This window comes from Anopheles coluzzii, chromosome 3, assembly GCF_943734685.1.
Source record: "Anopheles coluzzii chromosome 3, AcolN3, whole genome shotgun sequence".
Taxonomy (NCBI): domain Eukaryota; kingdom Metazoa; phylum Arthropoda; class Insecta; order Diptera; family Culicidae; genus Anopheles; species Anopheles coluzzii.
The window spans coordinates 64,147,786-64,167,270 of NC_064671.1; the positions used below are offsets into that span (position 1 = coordinate 64,147,786).

The following is a 19,485-nucleotide window of genomic DNA, read 5'->3' on the forward strand; positions in this document are numbered from 1 at the left end:
GAGCGAGCGAGCGAGAGAGGGTGAGCTGTCAAAACTGCTCGAGTGAGCAACGGCCGCCAGAGTGACCAGAAAAACCGATGTATCTGAATTCTTACCGATTTTTGATATGCCTACCGATTCACATAAGACCACTCTAAACGTACCGATTTTTTATTTATTCCACCGAAAATCACAGATCTCATAATACCAACAAAAAAGTCATAAATCCATTTCCCAAATGATTTAATGCAGTACACTCCATATGAATACAGGCGATCTCCGAGATACACGGTCAATGGGAAAAGAACCCAAGCGCCACATTTTCAGCTTAAACGACTGGAAAATCAAATGTCCATAGAAAAAAAATGAAAGCTCCATAGCTTCACTAGCTTGCTTAAAAGTTGGCGTATTATAACTCATCATTATATTGCTGTCCTTTTCTTGCAATGTGTTTCGACAAGCTTAATCTAATCATGACTTATATAGCCTTCTAACTTTCTGAGCAAAAATCTATGAGATTAGTCGTGTGGCCAGTTACATGGGTATCAACACCAACGTCCATTATTCAAATCTCAGTGCTTGCTTCAGTGCTGATGGTTTACATTGGAGATTAGTATTTAAACAATGGTATCGCCGTTCTAGTTCTAGCGATGTATAATTTCAATGCGAAACCATACAACAATGCAGAGGGAAGATGAAAGGTCTCAAAGCGAAGAAAGCTCCACTGGCTAGCTTTCCCACCAACAGGTGACGCCACCAGCTTTTTCTATTTTGAGAAGGCATGAGTCGTTTGCCGTCTGTTAATCAAAGTATTTTTATATTCCGTTTAGGTATACCTACCGTTTAGGTATATCTATATATAGAGCTTGAGTCGTTTAGAATCCGTTTAGTGGTCGTTTAGTGGATTTGTGGCACTTGAGATATGAATCTTCACCGATGAGTGATTCGAATGCCAAACATTCATGAATTTTTAGAGATTCATGAATTCGGATGTGTTGTAAATGTGCATCTCAATCTTTGCTTGGCTTAGAATCCCTAGTAAAATTTTCAGGCTGACACTTCGGAAAGGCCTACGTTCGTGTAACCGCTATGAACCAAACTAATTAATCTTCTGTGAATAAATAAAGCATGTATTTTCTCGTGCAGATTAGAAACATACAAAAAAACTACCGACAAAATTTGAAACTCCTACCGAAAACTAAAGATTAAATTTTGATGCACCTATCGATAACCGCCAAAATAATCTGGCCACACTGACGGCCGCGCGCGTGAGTGCGACGGGCTGTCTCACTGCTCGAACGCGTGAGCCCAGCAGCAGTTTTGACATCAAACAGCCGCCATCTTAGAAAAAAATCGTGCGTGTGTCTCTTCGGGCAGCTCGGAGCGTTCTGTGCCGTAGTTTTGTGGCATTTTTCACCGTTTTCCGGTGGTAAAAGTGTACTCCATCGGGCGGGGAGAGTGTAGCGCAGTGTGGCAGCGTGCGGTTCAGTGTTTGTGGTGCAGGAAAAGGCGTTTTTTTGCTGGTGTTGTGTTGGAAAGCAAACTGCTTCGCCCCTGCTCAGATTCGGAAGCAACAAGTGGACGAGCACACCAAGTACGTCGTGCAATGTGGAAATTCATCGTCCAATATTGATCCGTCGCTCGCTTTCCGTTTGCCGTCGTGGTTGGTGCAGTGATTTTCGCGTAGTGCTTGGAAAAGGGAAGCGTTCTGTGTGCCCCCAGGGGGTCAGGTTGTTCGCGGATCGTATGCAAAAAAAGGGAAATATTTTGAAAGTGCTACTGTTTTTTGACACTTACACACTCACCAACACACACATCCGTACATATAGAGACGAACGGAGGAAGCGCGTTGTCTGCGTTTTGATGGTGTGCGTGTGCGTACGGTATAGTTGTGTGAGTTTGGTTGGCAGAGAGTGTGTGTGGGAGAAGCGGGTGTGTGCGACGCGTTCAAGATCGGTGTGTGAAGCTGACGGCTGACCAAGCGAGACAGAAAGAGAGTGATCGAGACGAAAAGAAGTAAAAAAACGAGTCGGCTGTGTGCGTTGGGCGTCGTGCGTGTGTAGTGGTGATCGCCGCATACTTGATCGCGCATAGTTTAGCAAAAACGTTTAAAGGAACACACACCGAAGCTGAAGAGGCTGTAGCAGGCCATTCATTCATTCAATCTGCCGTTTCCCTGTGTGGCCGCAGACTCCCCGGGATATCATCGATGCGCATGGCATGGATTACATTATGATGGTAGGCAATATTGAATGTCGCGTTTACATGTATTTACATCCACTTTTAGTAAGAAATGTCGCGTGAAACTTTGCCGCGAAAGACGTTGAAGCATGCCAATACGAAGATCGAACCCTAATAGTTCACCGACGCATAAGCTTGCGAAGGAAAGGAATGTAGAGCACAGCACACAGGAAAGGGCGCATACCATCTCATCATCATCATCATCATCATCATCGTACCTTGTTGCTGGTGGTGGTGCTGATGTTCACCTGCTTCCCTGTACACGCTTTTCTTCCGCCCTTCCATACGAGACGAGGATGTGGCGCAGATTGACACCCCCGTCCCCCTCTTCCACTCCGTTATCCATTATCAGAGATCGGCGTCTTTCCAAAATGCCACACACTTAAAAAAGGGGAGGATGGTTCTGAGGAATTTTGATGACTTCCGGGCATGGTTCGGGACTCCGATCCGCTCCGGGAACGACGCGCGCGCGCGCTTGTGTTTGCGCACACGCACGTATACACGATACATACCTGTGTGTGTGTGTGTGTGGTTATGGGCAAAGATTGGGCAAAGCACAAGGGACGGAGAAAATGGAAGGAAAGGAGAAAAGCAACGAAGGAAGGTCCCGAAGAAGGGCACGCAACAGCGAATTAAGAGGAGAAGCAGAAGGGATAAAGGGATAATGCGCCCTCAGGGGAGGAAACGGGGCAACCGGGGAGCGCGCATATATTGCATTCACGCCGCATTGTAGAGGGGAACCCGAATGGAGCATATTTCTCGGATATATCGGGTTTTTTTTGTTCCTTTCCGCCTGTGTCTTATGTTGAATTAAATTCTCGAGAGTCTTCTTTCTCTCGTGGCTCTTTTTTCTGTTTTTAATGTTGCCTGGGAGAGTGGGGAGCATAACGCGTTCGTGTGTGTGTGGTGGTTTACTGTGCGGTGGCCCTTTTGCCCGTAGTGCTGCGCTGGGAAAGCGGTATTAATCGATTTGGAGCCCTTTTTTATTTGAGCTCTCTCTATCTATGTATGTGTGTGTGTGGTTTCTCACACAATAAGATACATTTTTGAGGGTATTCTTTAAGGCATGTTGATCTTTCTAGCAGCAAAACGGGTGAAAAAATGTTTCCATTCATGGGCACGCGGAATGTGGCCACCGCACGGAATAGCGTTGGAAGTTCTTCTAGCCATGATGGGTTTATGGCGTTTCGACCACGCTTCTTCCCATACACACACACACACACACTGGCATACGTGCTCAACATGTTTTTTGCTGCTGCCGCTGCTGCTGCTGTTTCTTGCTGCTATGGCGACGGATGCTGCTTATGCTTCGGCCACTTTTCTCTGATTCGTACGCTGATTCGACCTTGGGGCAATATTTCTGCCTTTTTTTGTCTTCTCTTTCTCTGGCCCCCGTTTTTGAACGAAGGTGGTACCTTGGGCCAAGACATTTATGCTACCACTGTCTAAAAGGGGGGACGTTTGAAATTGGTTACGTGGAGTGTGTGGTTGATGGTTGATGATCGATCGAAAATGGATCATTATCGTGATCTTTTTTGGAGCACTGCCCAAAGTGTTCTCGAAGTGCGACAGTGAGATAAAAATGATCAAACTAAACAGAAATTAGCATAGCATTTTGCATTGTATGCAATCCTTTTGTGGGCTTTACAGTACAGTTCACAGACTAATAAATAGTTTAGGCAATTCAAACAGAATTACCCTTTTTGCGCCATTTATATTGTCATTGCCCTAGTCATTCAATTCAAAATTGGTGTTCAAGGTATTGAAGGTAATGGCCATTCTTTATTATGAAAAAAAAAAAAAATTAAAAGTCAATACACAGTCGTTCTCACCATATGTTGGCTTTTGACCAATTTTTGCCTCATAGGTATTCATTTTTTATTCTAATGCACCTATTTTGTAGTTAAATCATAAATTTTTGACTCTTGCAGGAATCTTGATAATTTTACAAGGTATTTGAGCAGATTTAGGATTATTGTAATTTTACATCACATAATCCATACAAAAGCCTTGCAATATGATTGAAGTTTGTTAAAACATAATCAAACTTTATAAATACAAAGTCATTGTTTACCCCTGAAAATACATACCATGTTTTTTCACTACTTTGGAACGTTTAAATCTCTTTTGAACAAAAAAAAATACTTAATATTTTTTAAAATTCAACATTTTTTTATTATTGTAGTTTGATTTTGTCTTGGTCGTAGTAAGAATTAAAATTTTGATGAAAATTGTCAAAATAATATGATATTTGCCGTATCCTTTATAAAACTATCCCGGCCCGCATTATGGCCCTATTACACTGGGAAGGTGGTAAGAAATTCGTACGTCAAACGCATTAGACAGCTTTTACCACGGCAGGAAAAGTGCCGAGAAGAATTTAACCGCCAAGAGCGCTCAATCAAAAGTGCACTAAAGCTTGTTTTCGTTTAGATTTTCTAGATTTGCTGCGAGTTTTTATACTAGCGAGTAGAATTATCATGTCAAATCGCTTGCTGGCATCGGTACTGACAGAAGAATTCTAATTCCATCGATCTAGGCTAATATAGCCTCTGATCCATATAATTCTTAAAATGGTACTTCACAATTGAATCATTTATTCCAATGCCCATCTTGTCCACAACTGGGGTTGATCTAATCACAAATTGATATCACATCAAATCTGATCCCTGTTTACGATTTAGGACATTTAGAAAATTTGGTCTTTTGACAATTTGATCTTGTAATTAGATTATTATTATATTTGTTTCCTTTATCTGAGGACATCAGTGACTCTTTTTTGCTCATTAAAATTAGAGTATGACCTCAAAGGCGGCACATTCGTCCATGTACCATCAACTGAGTGATAAAAAAACAGGTTTTTTTTGTACATTTTGGCTAACGTATTAAAACCAGATAAAACTATTACATTAAAATATTGTATTTTGAATTTTAAACAATTGTTTCTTAGCTAGTTATAATTCTTATTCTGAGATTGATGAGAAATACAGGTTTTTCTTTGCATGTAGAAAACGCATAGAAATATTAAGAAGACATATTAAAGAAATATAACAACTTGATAATTTAACGAGAAATTTGTGATTTGTGTGTGCTTTCAAAAATGAATTAACATATTTTATTCACTTTGTTGTGCCATTTTAGGCTTCCCGGCATGCATTCAGTCGCCCTAAACTTTGCGTATACCAGCGGGCACAGCATCCAAGAAGAATGTGCAACGCTAAAGCATAAGCGACGAACCTGTAAGCTGTAGTGAAAAGGGCCTTTTGCGGACCAAAAACTAGTAGAAGTAAAAAAAAAAAACAAACAAACTCCAAACCATCATCGAGCACGCATGCCGATTGGCCCCCGCGCAGCGGATGGTACTGCAGAACGAGGGGCGCACGGTAAAGCACTCGGGTCCGGTACCCGGGCACGACGGTAATGGTGACAGCAGCGATCCTGGCGACAGCACTATGGACAGCGACCTAGCCGGCCCCACCGAGACGTCGTCGGGCACAGCTACGAACAGTGGGGGAGGAGCGGAAGGCGAAGGACACATTACCTCCAATGGAGGTGGCAGCAGCGAGCGCATGTCCCACGAGCAGCCGGTGATCAAGCGGCAACGGATAGAGCACGATCGGGCCCACAGTAGAGGGGCGAGCAATGTGGGAGGCGGTCTGCATGGTCAGAGCAGTCCCGGCAGTGGTAGAAGCAACGGGTTGGCAACCGCAAACACAACACCAGCAAGCTCCAGTGGGAATTCTTCCAACTCTTCGTCGGCCTGTTCATCGTCCACCTCCCTTTCATCCTCACCTTCCTGCTCGTCGACGAAGCTGGTCCCTTCCTCCCTGGACCATTCGTCGGACGATGAGCACGCGCTTGCCTCGACACACTCCAGCACGGAGCTGGTCGGTCCGAACGGTCCCACCCACCATCCGGAAACGCCCGCCACCGCGCCCGTCGACTATCACGCCGTGTTTCAGGAAGCGATCGGTCGACAATGTCTCTGTACGATCGATTCCGGCGCGCTACTAATGTCGTTTCAGGCGCATCGCGCCAGCCACACGGCAGGTGTTGGGCCGGAACCGGCTGCCCCACTCGCCGAGTGGCCGTTTGAGCATCTGCTCAAGTTTCTCTCGAACGTGCAGCTGCTGTTCGACACCTACCTGAAGCAAAACATCAAGGGCAACATCTGCGCGGGCGTGATGGAGCTCTGCAACTATTTGATCCGCAGCGAGGACCACCCCCATCTGGCGCACCCGCATCTGCGGCTGTACCGCACGAGCAGTCCGGCGTTTGCGGCCGCCTTTCCGGCGCTCGACATCGACGAGCTGATCGGGCTTTGCAGCTGCAGCAGCAAGTACGTGAGCTACCTGGCCGGTCGAATACTGTCCTCGTTTCTGATCATCGTCAAGGACGACCCTGACGACGACCGGTGGCTGGAAAAGATCGTGGCGAACCTGTTCGACTTTGGGCAGCTGGATCTGCACGCGGTGCGCAAGATTAGCGCGAGCCTGGAGGTGATCAAGCGCATCGTCGAGTGGAAGGACGAAACCGAGCATCCGCTCGAGGAGGAAGCGGCCGGTGGTGGTGGTGATGTTGCTGCGGGTGGAGCAACTGCTGGCGAATGGGCCTCTCCCCCTGGTGCCGCTGGTGGATCTGGTGGACCTGCGGCTAGCAGTGCGGGACCAATGTTCGGTGCACCCTCACTGGCGGACAATTACTTCGCAACGCACTACGCATCGTCGCAGTACGATGGTGCGGCGGCAGCGGCCAGCATTTTCCATCCACCAGGCGGCGAGTCGTCAGGCGGTTCGTCCTCGACCGGCTCCGCATCCACTTCGATCATCCCGCCCGCGTCCAAAGCGAACGAACCGCCGGCAGCAGCATCTAGTCACGGTACGCACAGTACTACGAATCATCACCTTCACCATCACCACCACCATCACCGCACCTGCCGCTACATCACACTGACCGACTCGGAAAGCTTCGACACGACGCGCATCAAGTTCGAGACGATCAACATCCTCGGCGGCAAATGGTCCGCCCTGGTGAAGCACATCAGCTCGCTCACCCGGGCGCAGGCGAACAGCTCCAACCCGGCCGTCATGGTGGCGACCGAAACCTGCATCCTTACCTTTCTGCGCCTGTGGGAAAGTATTATCAGCGTGAAGGCGAACCTGTCGGTGGTGGAGACGCAACCGTTTCACTCGCAGCTCGACAACTTCCAGCTGCTGCTGCTCGTTACCAAGAATGCGGTAATCTATCGCCAGATGCTGACGCTGTTCAACGAGGCACTGTGCTACGGCAGCACGCTCGCGCTGCAGGACCTCATCCCGGAGGAGGTGGGCAGCTTGGCGCACAACATCGTGCGCTCGGTCAAGGACTACCGGATACTGGACAAGATGCCGAAATCGTCGTACAGCAACCATCTCGGTTTTCTCGGGTATCAGGGCGAGATGGTGCGGTATCAGGACCGGCGGTTAGCCCGGCTGCACGATGGTGGGACGGCCGGTGTCGGCAGTGCGTCGGTGGCAGCGCCCGAAACGTGCTACGATCGGACGCTGCTGCAGAAGATGGCCCTGCTGGTGCTGAAGGCGGTGGCGGTGATCGTGAAGGAGATACGGTGCGACTCGAGCGACTCGAGCGTGGACAGCAGCGACTTTGACATGCAGGAGATACAGATGATCGAGCGCAGCATCCGCGATGTGGTGAAGAAGCTGGAAACGTTCCTGAAGGCGCAGCTCGAGTTCCACCCGGAGAGCCACTTCAGCAAGGTGCTGATCCACCTGTTCGACGACCAGGACGACTATCTGGTGGAGGCGATGGTGTGCACGCTGGACGTGACATCGGGCATCTCCTTCCGGAACAACGCGTTCCCGGAGCTGATCGCGATGCTCAACCCGGTGTACACGTTCATCGAGTTCAGCAATCTGGGGCCGAACATAACGCACCTCTTTCTCGACCTGCTGATCAGCCCGGAAACGTGCTTTTTGCTGTTTCTGCTGCGCTTCCTCAAGTACATACGGCAAAACTGGGCCATGTTTACGCAGAGCTGCTACAACTACTACCGGCACAACAGTTACAGTAATGCGGCCACGCTGCTGCAGCATCGGTTACGTGCTGCTAGTGGGAGCGTCGGTGGTGGTGGTGGCAGCAGTGGCAGCAATGTAGGAGCACCGGTCGGTGATCATAGTGGCGCGGTGGCGGGTGCTGCTGGCTCGAACGCGAACGTCATACTGGACAGTGTGATGACCGTGTTGATCAGCCTGCGGCTACAGATCAGCCGGCTGGTGGCGGACACGCTGTTCCCGTACAATATTACTCCCATTTTGAGATTGATAGAAAACTGCGAAAGTCTGTACGAGGGCAACGAGCTGAGTTGAAGCGGGAAAGCAGCAGTTGGATTGAATTGTAGATACACATAGGGATGCGAAACGAAATGGGCGGGGCACGATCCCTTCCCTCCTTAGCAGTAATGTAACAAAAGTACAACATTTTAGAAAGCGTATTTGAAATGTGCGTGCCTTTACCCTTGATAATTGCTCTCTTAACGTATCCAAAATCCGGGCCCTTCGTTGTTCTCTCTTGGCGGCAGCAGCCGGAGTAGGCGGCTGACAAATGCATTCCACTTAGTACGGGCACGTTTTGTTTCCATTTAATGTGTTAACCGTTTAGTAATTTGTAATTTGGGGACTGATTTTGTACAGTGGTTTTTGATTTTGTGTCGCGGCGACAATGAGGGTTCGTATTCAAAAACTAAAAAAAAACCCTGATATTGTGGTGTACATAAGCTGTGTAGATAAGCGGTCTTACTTGTATGTGCAAGTGTCTTCCATAACCCCAGTTCCCAGTTATATGTTTGGGATTTGCTTTTTTATTTAGTGTGACGCAAATGAGACACCTCGCGCACGATCCTTCGCAACGGTGGAGACAACCATTCCACCACGACGGGACGTGAGTGCTCCGCTTCATTAAGGTGCTGTCGAAACTTGCTAATCTTGCCACGAGTTGATGGTATGTCCATTCCAAAAGGCCGCACACTCGGCGCGCCACTGTACAAATGTCCAATTTCCCCAAAAGTGAGGGAGCAGCAGCGGCACAAGTAAACCTGCTAACCTAATTGTACCTCCTCCCCCACCCCCAATCTTAGGCTAGACAAGGTCACAAAATGAATTGTGTAAACTTTGAAGAAGAAAGTTTTAGCTTAATTTATATGTGCTATATATATGTATCTAAAATTATACAACGTGCGCTAGGCGAGTGTCGCACAGAGCAAAGTGCCTTGTTTTATTGAAATGACATCAAATGGCGCGCAGCCACCACTAGTACTAATCACCGTGGAGAATGGGTTGTTGGTAGTGAGACACACCCCGTGCGTACGTTTAATTTAATTTATCATTCAGAAGGGAAGGACTTTCACGTTCGTGTGCTTTACAAGTAAAGAAGGGTGAACGAAGCGCAGAAAGTGTAAACAGGGCAGCAAGCAGGCAGGAGGAGGTGCCCGTACTCACACATATCGTCGTATAGAACGCGGTTGACCGCCGCGTCTACAATAGATTGTAATAAACTATTTAAATGATTTTTATATTATTGGCTCATTTTTATTTCAGCTTAAATTGAAAATGTTCAAGATGACACTAAAGAAAATGGTGATGGTATGAAAAGAATATAAAAAATAGGGAAATAACAACACACATAATCGATGAAAGCCATGAAAAAGTACACTGAGCAGGTGAGTATCGTAAACCTAATATAATGTGTAATTAATCGTTTATATTCTTTTTTGTCGACGGTTCTGCTTGCTTTTGTCACCTTTATACTCCGTTCTTCGGAGTTGTCATATATACTAGAGAAAAGAGAAGAATGGCTATAGATACTTGAATATTCGATCCACTGCTCAAAGGTGTAGGAATATGAAGAGAGATAGAGAGAGAATATAGAGAGAGGGAGATCGAGACGTACTTGACAGGAGATAGTTCGGAGGCAGAGTAAACGGGCAGACAAGCGTGAGCGATCGAGCGCAACGGACGTGTGTGCTTCAGCGGCGAATTATACAAGTGTTGTATAAGCGAAAGAATAAACAGTGGATTCTACAAAAGGTTTATTTAAAAAATAATGTACTTCCATCCTTTCATTACTCCTTAGCGATCCAACTCACTCACTCTCCGTTCTGATTAACGATTCACGCGTTTCGTATTTCCGACTAACTGCCATGGGATTAAACCTTGCTCCAGTGTGAATAAGGTTCTGGAGTCATTTGTAATAGAAAACCACGATAAGAGACGAAAAATCGAAAAACAGCAACTCTCCGTGCTGAGTTGATTCCATACCCTGCACTTACTGGATTCGACTCACTCACTTGCTATTACTTAGTGTGCACATCTCTACTATGTACAGTGGCGGTCACCTAAAGTCGGACACCTCATATTTTCACCTTTTATCTGACTTTGCGGCACCACGGACAATTCCCTAGACCACTTATTGGATAACTTTCTTCACATGTCTTTAAGGACACTCCTTAGCTATGCACAAGCAAAAAATCAGACCGATATCTTTTAAAATCTCGGATCACAGTTCATAAATGTGATAAAAGGTATGATATTTATGCGGTCCAATAAAAGTCGGACAGTCTTTTTTCATAGCGAAATGACCACATAGCATGCCAATTTTGACCAATATGGTTCTTAAATCTTATAATTTTATTTTTGATCTGGAATGTATGCATCAATCAGACAAAAACATTAGTTTTGATGTCGCGCAGGCTGATAAAATCCAGAAGGAATATTCATGCTTAAAACCATTGAACTTGTTAGGGTATCTAGAAAATTATGGGGATGCATGAGCGCTTATGGCACGAAGTCGTAATCATTATATTGCTGAAGAGAAATACGATTCTTGTTATTAACATGTTCAAAAATGCTCAATAACCAAACCAGGAACAAAAATGGTCAACCAATTCGAAGCAGTAATTATTCTATCTAAATAATGAACAATGGCATTGAGGCAATTCAGTCTTAAATGACAGGTTAGGCAGTAAATTTTCACTAGTTATTCTTTTCTGATACTTCTAAAAGACTAGGTAATTCTAAAATTATGAAAAACATCGAAATTCTCTTAAAAATTAGTATACTACTTCATTTGTAACATTGCAGAAACGGTATTTGGCTGATTAAGGTCATAGACCGCGCTTGGCATAGGTTAATACGCTGATGACCACCCAAAATAATCGATGGGCCAATAATAACTGATTATAAATGACTTAAGCATAATATAAGCTAATATTGGCAAATTACGTGGTCATTTTGCAATGAAACGAAGACGGTCCGACTGTCAGTCATATTTTATACCTTTTATCACATTTATACATGGTCTTAAAGGGATTTTAAAAGATATCAGTCTGATTTTTTGCTTGTGCATAGCTAAAGAGTGGCCTCACCTATGGGTGAAAAAAGTTTTCCAATAATTGGTCTAAGGAACTGTACATGATGCCGCAAAGTCAGAAAAAAGGTGAAAATATGAGGTGTCCGACTTTAGTTGACCGCCACTGTACGTTGATAACCGCCAGACGATCTTGGAAAGAATTGCGTAAGAGTTCTTAATGCCTTGGCTGATAGTGATAGTGTAAGTAAGATGGCAATGCTTTCAGACGAGGTAGAGGTTTTTCCCAGTGAAATGTGATAGGAAAGAGTGTCAGATAATTAGAGAACTTTATTGTAACATACCATAAAGATAACATGTGTGCGTCTGCTTGTTACGTCACAGTTCAAAAGGGTATCGCAATTGTTGTGCAAGTTCAAAGTCTGATAAGCGTTAGACCCGAATGTCGTCGCTAAGGATGCTAAACCGGTGGAAATCATCTGCCAGGCTCATATGTGGGCCATAGTGCGATTCTTTAGATTATTCGATTGTTCGTTCAAATACTTAACACCGGCCTTTAATGATTATTTTTAACCCATTAGTGCCCAGGACAAAGAATTTTCTACGTATTGTTTCTCATTGTTCGGATTTTATCTCTACAACTGAGTTTCGTTTCTGGTGTTGTGGTTCATTTGAATGCCCCTGGCCGTCCCTATGTGTTGTTTGCGCGCTTAGCTACGACACTTCAATGCATCCATATAGGCGTTCGGTGAAAAACGAAAACTGGCAACAAATATGTGAAGACTAGCTGAAGATATCATCAAACTGTGTAGGAATGTATTCTTATTTCGTGAAGTAGTGATATAGTGTTTTAAAGTGGATTGAAGCGTTTGTGTAGAGTTCCGTCGCCCCGAGTTGCAAGTCCCCTAACGATTGCACATTGAGATTAGGAATAATTACGGTCTTATCAAAGTTAGAAAGTGTAACAAAACTGATTATTTGGTGCAAAATATATTCGGAAAAAGATAGGGTTGCAGACAGAGAATAAGTGGACGTTCCAAGATGCAGAAAAGATCGGGATGGAACAGGCTCGCTGGAACCTACTACCTACCAAGGTACAAGCTTTGTGAGCCTCCTCCGAATTTCTATTGCAAAACCCTGTAAATGGTTCAATTTAACAAGTAAGTTAAAATATTATTTTTTAATTCTGTTCTACAAATGAACAAATGTGTTTCGCATAATTTAAATGATACTAAATAATAGATTAAAGAATGTTTTAGTTCGTTCGATGTTGCTTTAAACAGAACCATCGTCTTCTAATTTATTTTCGCAAATTATTGCTCGCGCACCACATCAAAACATCAATCTAAAACATAAAAATACCAACATATGCTCTCTCTCTCTCTCTCTCTCTCTCTCTCTCTCTCTCTCTGTCTCTCTCTCTATCTCTCCAATTATTCAAAATAATAATTCTCCAGGATGTTCGGTCCCTAGCCGGTTCCCATTCATCTGATTTCCGACAGGTTCTGCTTTAAACCTGATCCAACCAATAAGCTCCTTGTTGGTGAAGCACAGGCCTGGCATCCGCTTAACATGCTCCACCGCGAGAATCAGTGAGCGATAAATTTCACCTTTCACATTTTTGAAGATTGCTGGGGCACCAATTACTCACAATTACCCTATCTCTCACTACCCCGTTTTAGAGTATATCTAGTAGATCAAAAAAGATCCTTGTCAATTGAATCAAGCGTCTGTACATCCGGGACACTAATGGGTTAATATAAATGGGGTACCACACGTTGTCAGTGGCGGGTTTACAGTGTCGGTGGTGCTTAAGGTTCGTCTAGCGCGGGGCCCCAACGTCCATCACCCATGGGGCCCACCTTGCCAATACAGTGCCATGTTCTATCAACTGTTATAGATAATGGACTAAATATTCCGGGGCCTCATTGACGGGGCCCCCCGCAATTGCTTACTTTGCTTACCGTTAAAATCGCCACTGCACGTTGTTGTTGCTGAGTGCACCCGGATCCTTATTCTGTTCCACTTTGTTGAGCTAGGTCTAGATGTGATTGCCTTACCTTATAATGGGCTAGACAAGCTATCGGTGACATATCTATCACAACTCTCGTTTAAGATACGAGATTTGCAGGTTTAATGGGCCTTCAAGCCATGCCTGCAGCGGTTGGCCAGGAAGCGGGCAAATCTTAGCTGGCTCTGGAATGATTCAATACGTGTGAGATCTATCTTCATTAAGTTGGTCGAAGTCAAGCTCTAGTAATGTTCAGATTTGTATACGATTTAGTTTCTCATTAAATTGGTACAATATTTTATTCAATATTCTTCTAGTTCACTCTTATTACACCTTACTATAATCATAGCTATTTTCCTATGTTTTCGACAGATTGTGCCTAAAACAATGGCACCTCCTCTTGCAATGTTACCCGTAATATACGAACAACATGGCTTCAGGCATGAATAAACATCCTTGCGAATACTCCCGCCAGTGCTCAGCACCCGTACATATTTCTAATCCGCTGTATATCGCCCGAACTCATCGCGACCCGCTGCCCGATCGCCACGTTTGCCACCTTCGGTACGACCGTCGGCAGCCCGTTCGCACTGAACGCGTGCGTATTGTAGTGCATCACGCTACCATAGTCATACCCGACACCGTAATTGATAATGCGATCCGTACCGTACGACTGGAAGTTACCCTCGCGGCCCGGTACAATGTTCTGCCAGAGGATGTCCACGTACAGGTCGCGTTCGGTCGCGCTCTGCATGTGGTAGAAGCCGAGTGCGTGAATTAGCTCGTGCACAATCGTACCTTGCGTGAAGCATCCCGTCCCCACGCTGCTCGGTTGTAGGCGCAGTGCCTGCGCACCGCGAATACGTCCGACAAACGATGAACAGCCAGAGCTGCCACCCGCAATGCGCACATAATCCGCAGTCGTGGCAGTTGCTGGGACGAACCGTACGCAGGTGTGCTGTTCGATAGTACGCATTGCCGTCGTGATGGCGGTCGTCTGTTCGAGTGCTGTTGAGAGACGGGACCGGAGGATAGGTTAGAAAAGAAAATCGATTGTAATAATATCCCGAAAGACACTTACTGAAATCGGTGGACACTATTTCGTACGGTACGGTTCGGTCGGGCCAGATAAACGTGGGAAGGTACATGCCAGTACGCTTCCGCATCTCTTTCTGCTGCTCGTCCGACAGCAGTATGTCACCCTCGAAATTGTCACCCGTCTGGTCGGCCGGTTGGTCCGATGGTGCAGCACGCCCGAGCGGATGTGGCGTAGCGAACGGGGCAATTAGTACGCAAAGCAGCGCCAAACACGTGACACGTCGAAGAGCCATGCCGAAGACTTTGCGCTGGGCGCCGAAAGCACACTGAGCAGTACGGTGGCTGTCGTGCTGGCATTATAATGTTTTGGAAAGCTTCACACACACGCTCTGGGCTAATCTAGCAAAGTCGATAACTCGCTATCTTTGATCTGTAAGAAAATTCCTACCGGGAGATTACGTCTATTGCACGTTTATTTGAATCGCTATCAAAGGTAGTTGACGTCTGTTCCTTGTCTGGCTTTGATCTTCGCTATACGGAAACTGACCAGTCTGGACACTGATGTGCAAACTAATAGCAGAAAGTTGCCCGCGGTTGCTAGAAGCGGGTGCGAATTGGAAGAGTGGAACAGGTTTTGTTGATTTTAGATCCCTACAAAGTAAACTGTGTACTGTGATTTCATCCGTGTTAAGATGTTTTCTGACGAAATCATCTATTGATCATTTATTTAATTGGGAAGCGATGCTTCAGCTGGTGTCTATTACTCTTTTTTGGTACGATGTAGACCGGCCGGAATGGACCTCAGATTCGCTGCACAAAGTGATGACGTAGCTCATTACTGTATCAGCTCCTGCATTGTACATCCATACAGGATCCACACAAGTCAAAAATTGCTCTACTTACGTCCAAACTTCTTTAGTAGGACATACAGAGGAATGACCATCTGCAAGAGTTCATAAATTAGCCACAGCGGAAAACCGCTCTGAATCTTTGCCTAATTTTAGATTTTTTTTTACACTATTCAACTCAGGCACTCCGTGTTATGGCGTTTTTGCGTGTACTGCTACTGTCTGTGTTGACCTTTGACCAAAAATCGTGTACGCCACTGCACAGGGACGTAAATCTGTGTTAGTTGGACCACTGGTAGTCTTTGCCTCGTTAATTTACCATATGACCTTTCCGACCTTTTTACACCCCCTCCCCTCCTCCAATGTAAAGTGCATTTAGGAAAACCGCCTCTATAGCTAATACCGTATAAGGCTTTGCATACAAACAAATTATTTACTTAGTTTTACAGATATACCACGAGGTCTGCTCGGGATCCTATGTTTATTGCTGCTATCAAAAAGAAGATTCGGATGAATTCAGTGCGTTCAATACGGCAAATGGCTAAGGAACACTGGAACAGTAACGTTACGGCATGGAATAGCGTGAAGTAAGATTGTGGGTCGAAGTAGAGGGTACGAAAAATTTTGAACTTTGTTAAGCGAAAAATTCCAACAATCTTTTTCATTGACACGAGCATGTGTACTGTCCATCCCGTGTCCAATTTCGGATTCGACCGATAGATTAGTTATCTTACGGTAAAAGACGTGGCCGATGAGCACAAGCACGTGTATCTGACCAAGCATCTTGCTAGCGTTATGGTGTTTGGATTGGTGGCTTCCGATGCTAATAAAAAATGGACCCAGTGTTCATTCCAGAAGGTGACAAGGTCAGCTTGGAGGTCTACATTGGGATTCTAAGTAAGTACGTTCTTACGTGTATGAAAGAACAGTTCTTTCCGAAGCTAAACATAGTGTTTCAACTTGGTGGGGCCCCGTGCCACGCCTAGAACCGCACTCAGACTTATTGGCAGTCACATCTCACCATCTGGGCGAAGGATATGTGGACGCCATCCAGCCTCGATCTTGATCCGCTGTATTACACAATATGGCGCGTCATGAAGGCCAAGGTCTGTTCTAAGCACCACCCCAGTACAGCAAAACTCAGACAAACATTTAACCGGGCCTGGGAATAAATGGATGTAGACTATAATAAAAGAACTTGCCGTGCAGTCCGGAATCGTGTGGAAGTCATAATTACAGCAAAAGGAAACTTGATCGATGATTAATGTTATGTCTTGAGATTTTTTTTAAATTTTGACATTACTTAATGGTCTGGTTTTGAATGGAAAATCTCTGCCATCTGCTTACAGGGTTTCCCACGATTTATTGGTTGGTTCCCACGATTTATTGGTGCGTTCCCACGATTTTTTGGTCATTTCCCATAATTTTTTGGTAGCAACCCACGATTTATTGGTCGGTTCCCAAATATTATTGGTCGGTTCCCAAATATAATATAATATAATACCGACCAATAATATTTGGGAAACGACCAATAATATTTGGGAACCGACCAATAATATTTGGGAACCGACCAATAAATCGTGGGTTGCTACCAAAAAATTATGGGAAATGACCAAAAAATCGTGGGAACGCACCAATAAATCGTGGGAACCAACCAATAAATCGTGGGAAACCCTGTAATTCCTTGATATGCTAAACCTATATCTATAGGAGGCGCAAACCAAAGATGTCTACATCGTCACCGTATGCTACGAGCAGCCTTATCTCTACATTCGCTTTGTTCGTCTGACGCATGATGCGACTTGAGCTAGTCACAGGATGTTGCCAGCGGAAAGCAGTTGCGGAGATTGGCGTGCTCTCGCAGGCTGTTTATTTATTTGACTTGGGCCGATTGACTTAAATTCATCTCTTCTTCAACGAAGAAATAACAAGCAAGCTGATAAGCTTAAACGTAGCCACAGATGGGGATTCCTTTTGACTTTTTCTGTTTTTTCTTCTTTGTTGGGGGTATTTTTATTAATGATTACACTCTTCACACGGTTTGTTAACGATGGACATGTGCCGTATGAGTGCTAATCAGCATAAGCGTTATTTAAACATTAAGACACTCTTACAATTACAATTAACCTCATTGACCCACGGCGTTTGAGATAGCAAATTGCCTCAATAAATAACAGATTACAGTCGTCTGTTCCAATTTGCATGAAATTTTAAATCCACGACTCAAGCGTTGCGTTAATGTTATATTGATAAGGTCTTCTTATGAGTTTTCTTCGAGAGATCACTATAAAAAGAAAGCAACCAGTGTCAGTGCAATCATTGTGTAGAAGCAAATGTTTAAATTAGTTCTAATTCACGATGTGTGTTTCCAAAGCTATGGTGTACTTTCTGCTGGTAACATTAGCTTCAACAAAAGTACGCAGTTTTGAGCAAAATGATACAGATTCTTCCCAGGTCAGTTGCGAAACGTTTGCATCCAAGCTGATCGAGATGGAATCTGCGATGAAGAAGGCTCAAGAGTCCAGCAACCAACAGCTATTGCGTCAAAAGAGCTTGTCGGAAGAGCTATTAGTCGCCATCAGGCTCTTGAGTCAGGCAATTAGTAAAAATCTCACCGCCCTGCAAACACAATCGGATAGAGCTGAGGAGCTGGCTAACGCCAAGCACGACCAGATCCGGCAGGAGATTGAAACACTTGCATCAAAAGAAGATCTCGCTTGGTTCAGGACTAATTCCGGGTTATATCTTCAAAGTATCGCCGCTCGATCGTGCAAGCAGGTGCAATCGGAGCGACCGGGCAAGTACTTCATACAGCCAGCCGCGGATTCCGAACCATTCCTGGGATACTGTGCACAGACTGCGTTCGGAGGAGGTTGGCTAGTGATTCAGCATCGCTACGATGGATCGGTGGACTTTCGGCGCAACTGGACCGAGTATCGGGACGGGTTTGGAAACATCGGGGGAGAGTTCTGGCTCGGGCTGGAGCATCTACATCGGATGACATCGGCCCGACCACACGAGCTGTTGGTGGAGCTAGAATATTTCTCAGGAAAATATGCGTACGCCCGGTATAGTAAGTTCGTGATCGACAGCGAAACGGACCATTATGCCATAGGAGAACTGCGTTTGCCTTCGGGCACGGCCGCAGAGGCAGTGCGTTTGCGTCAGGGCACGAAGTTTTCTACGATTGATCGAGACCATGATGGCAGTGCAGATTATAACTGTGCCTCTGACGTCCAGGCAGCATGGTGGTACCGTGAATGTTACGATTCTAATATTAATGGAGTTTATAGGGTGGATCGGGATGAAAGTGGTTTATATTATACGCGAATGTTGATACGCGAGACTTAACGTTAAATCTTGAGTGACAAAACAGAATCGATTGAGCATCTATTGGAGTTCAACAATAAATGTAAAATACAGTAGAACGTCGATTATCCGGAGGCGGATTAACCGGCGGGCGGTTTAACCGTGCACATACAGGGTTTACCAGCATAATAAACAACTGTTCACTTGTTTATAACAATAGTCGTTTTGAATAGACACCGCTGTCTACCACTTGCTCACACGTCAGATGGTGTAAGCTACTCTGTCCAATTGAATAACACAATTTTTGCCTTCGATTAGCAACTGTCAGATTCGGCACGGTTTCTTGTAGTTCTTTTATAATTAACAAAATTAATGTTTTGATTTATTGAAATGTATGGTTTATACTATGATTATATATGATTTTTATACTGTTGTTTAGTATCATTATTATTGTGTGCATATGGAGAATGGACCACTTTGCTAGTGATGTAGCATGTAGCACTTTTTACTGTGTGGTGCGGTGCTACCACACACAATTAAGTGTGCGGTGTTTTGGTGGTACCACTTTTGTGCAACAGCACAATTTTGTGCAACCGCACAATTTTGTGCAACCGCACAATTTTGTACAACCGTACAATTTTGTGCAACCGCACAATTTTGTGGTACCACACAGTTTTGTGCTATTTTGTGCTATAGCAC

The 19,485-nt window shown here is 45.0% G+C and overlaps 3 protein-coding genes across 3 annotated transcripts; 2 read left to right on the forward strand and 1 right to left on the reverse strand.

Annotated features, from left to right (window-relative positions):
* Positions 1 to 1,296: 1,296 nt before the first annotated feature.
* LOC120956883 (protein lines) lies at positions 1,297 to 9,787 on the forward strand. The gene is made up of 2 exons (XM_040378664.2): positions 1,297 to 2,217; positions 5,362 to 9,787. The coding sequence occupies exon 2, from the start codon at positions 5,577 to 5,579 to the stop codon at positions 8,583 to 8,585; it is 3,009 nt and encodes a 1,002-aa protein (XP_040234598.2). The 5' UTR covers positions 1,297 to 2,217; positions 5,362 to 5,576; the 3' UTR covers positions 8,586 to 9,787.
* A 4,096-nt stretch (positions 9,788 to 13,883) lies between these two features.
* Positions 13,884 to 15,436, reverse strand: LOC120959575 (zinc metalloproteinase nas-15-like). The gene is made up of 2 exons (XM_040383045.2): positions 14,673 to 15,436; positions 13,884 to 14,599 (listed from the first exon to the last, which is right to left on the reverse strand). Exons 1-2 carry the CDS (start codon positions 14,920 to 14,922, stop codon positions 14,070 to 14,072), a joined length of 780 nt encoding a protein of 259 aa, XP_040238979.1. The 5' UTR covers positions 14,923 to 15,436; the 3' UTR covers positions 13,884 to 14,069.
* Positions 15,437 to 17,785: 2,349 nt separating this feature from the next.
* Positions 17,786 to 19,054, forward strand: LOC120956865 (microfibril-associated glycoprotein 4-like). Its single transcript, XM_040378640.2, has one exon. The coding sequence runs from the start codon at positions 17,836 to 17,838 to the stop codon at positions 18,826 to 18,828; it is 993 nt and encodes a 330-aa protein (XP_040234574.2). The 5' UTR covers positions 17,786 to 17,835; the 3' UTR covers positions 18,829 to 19,054.
* Positions 19,055 to 19,485: the final 431 nt, after the last annotated feature.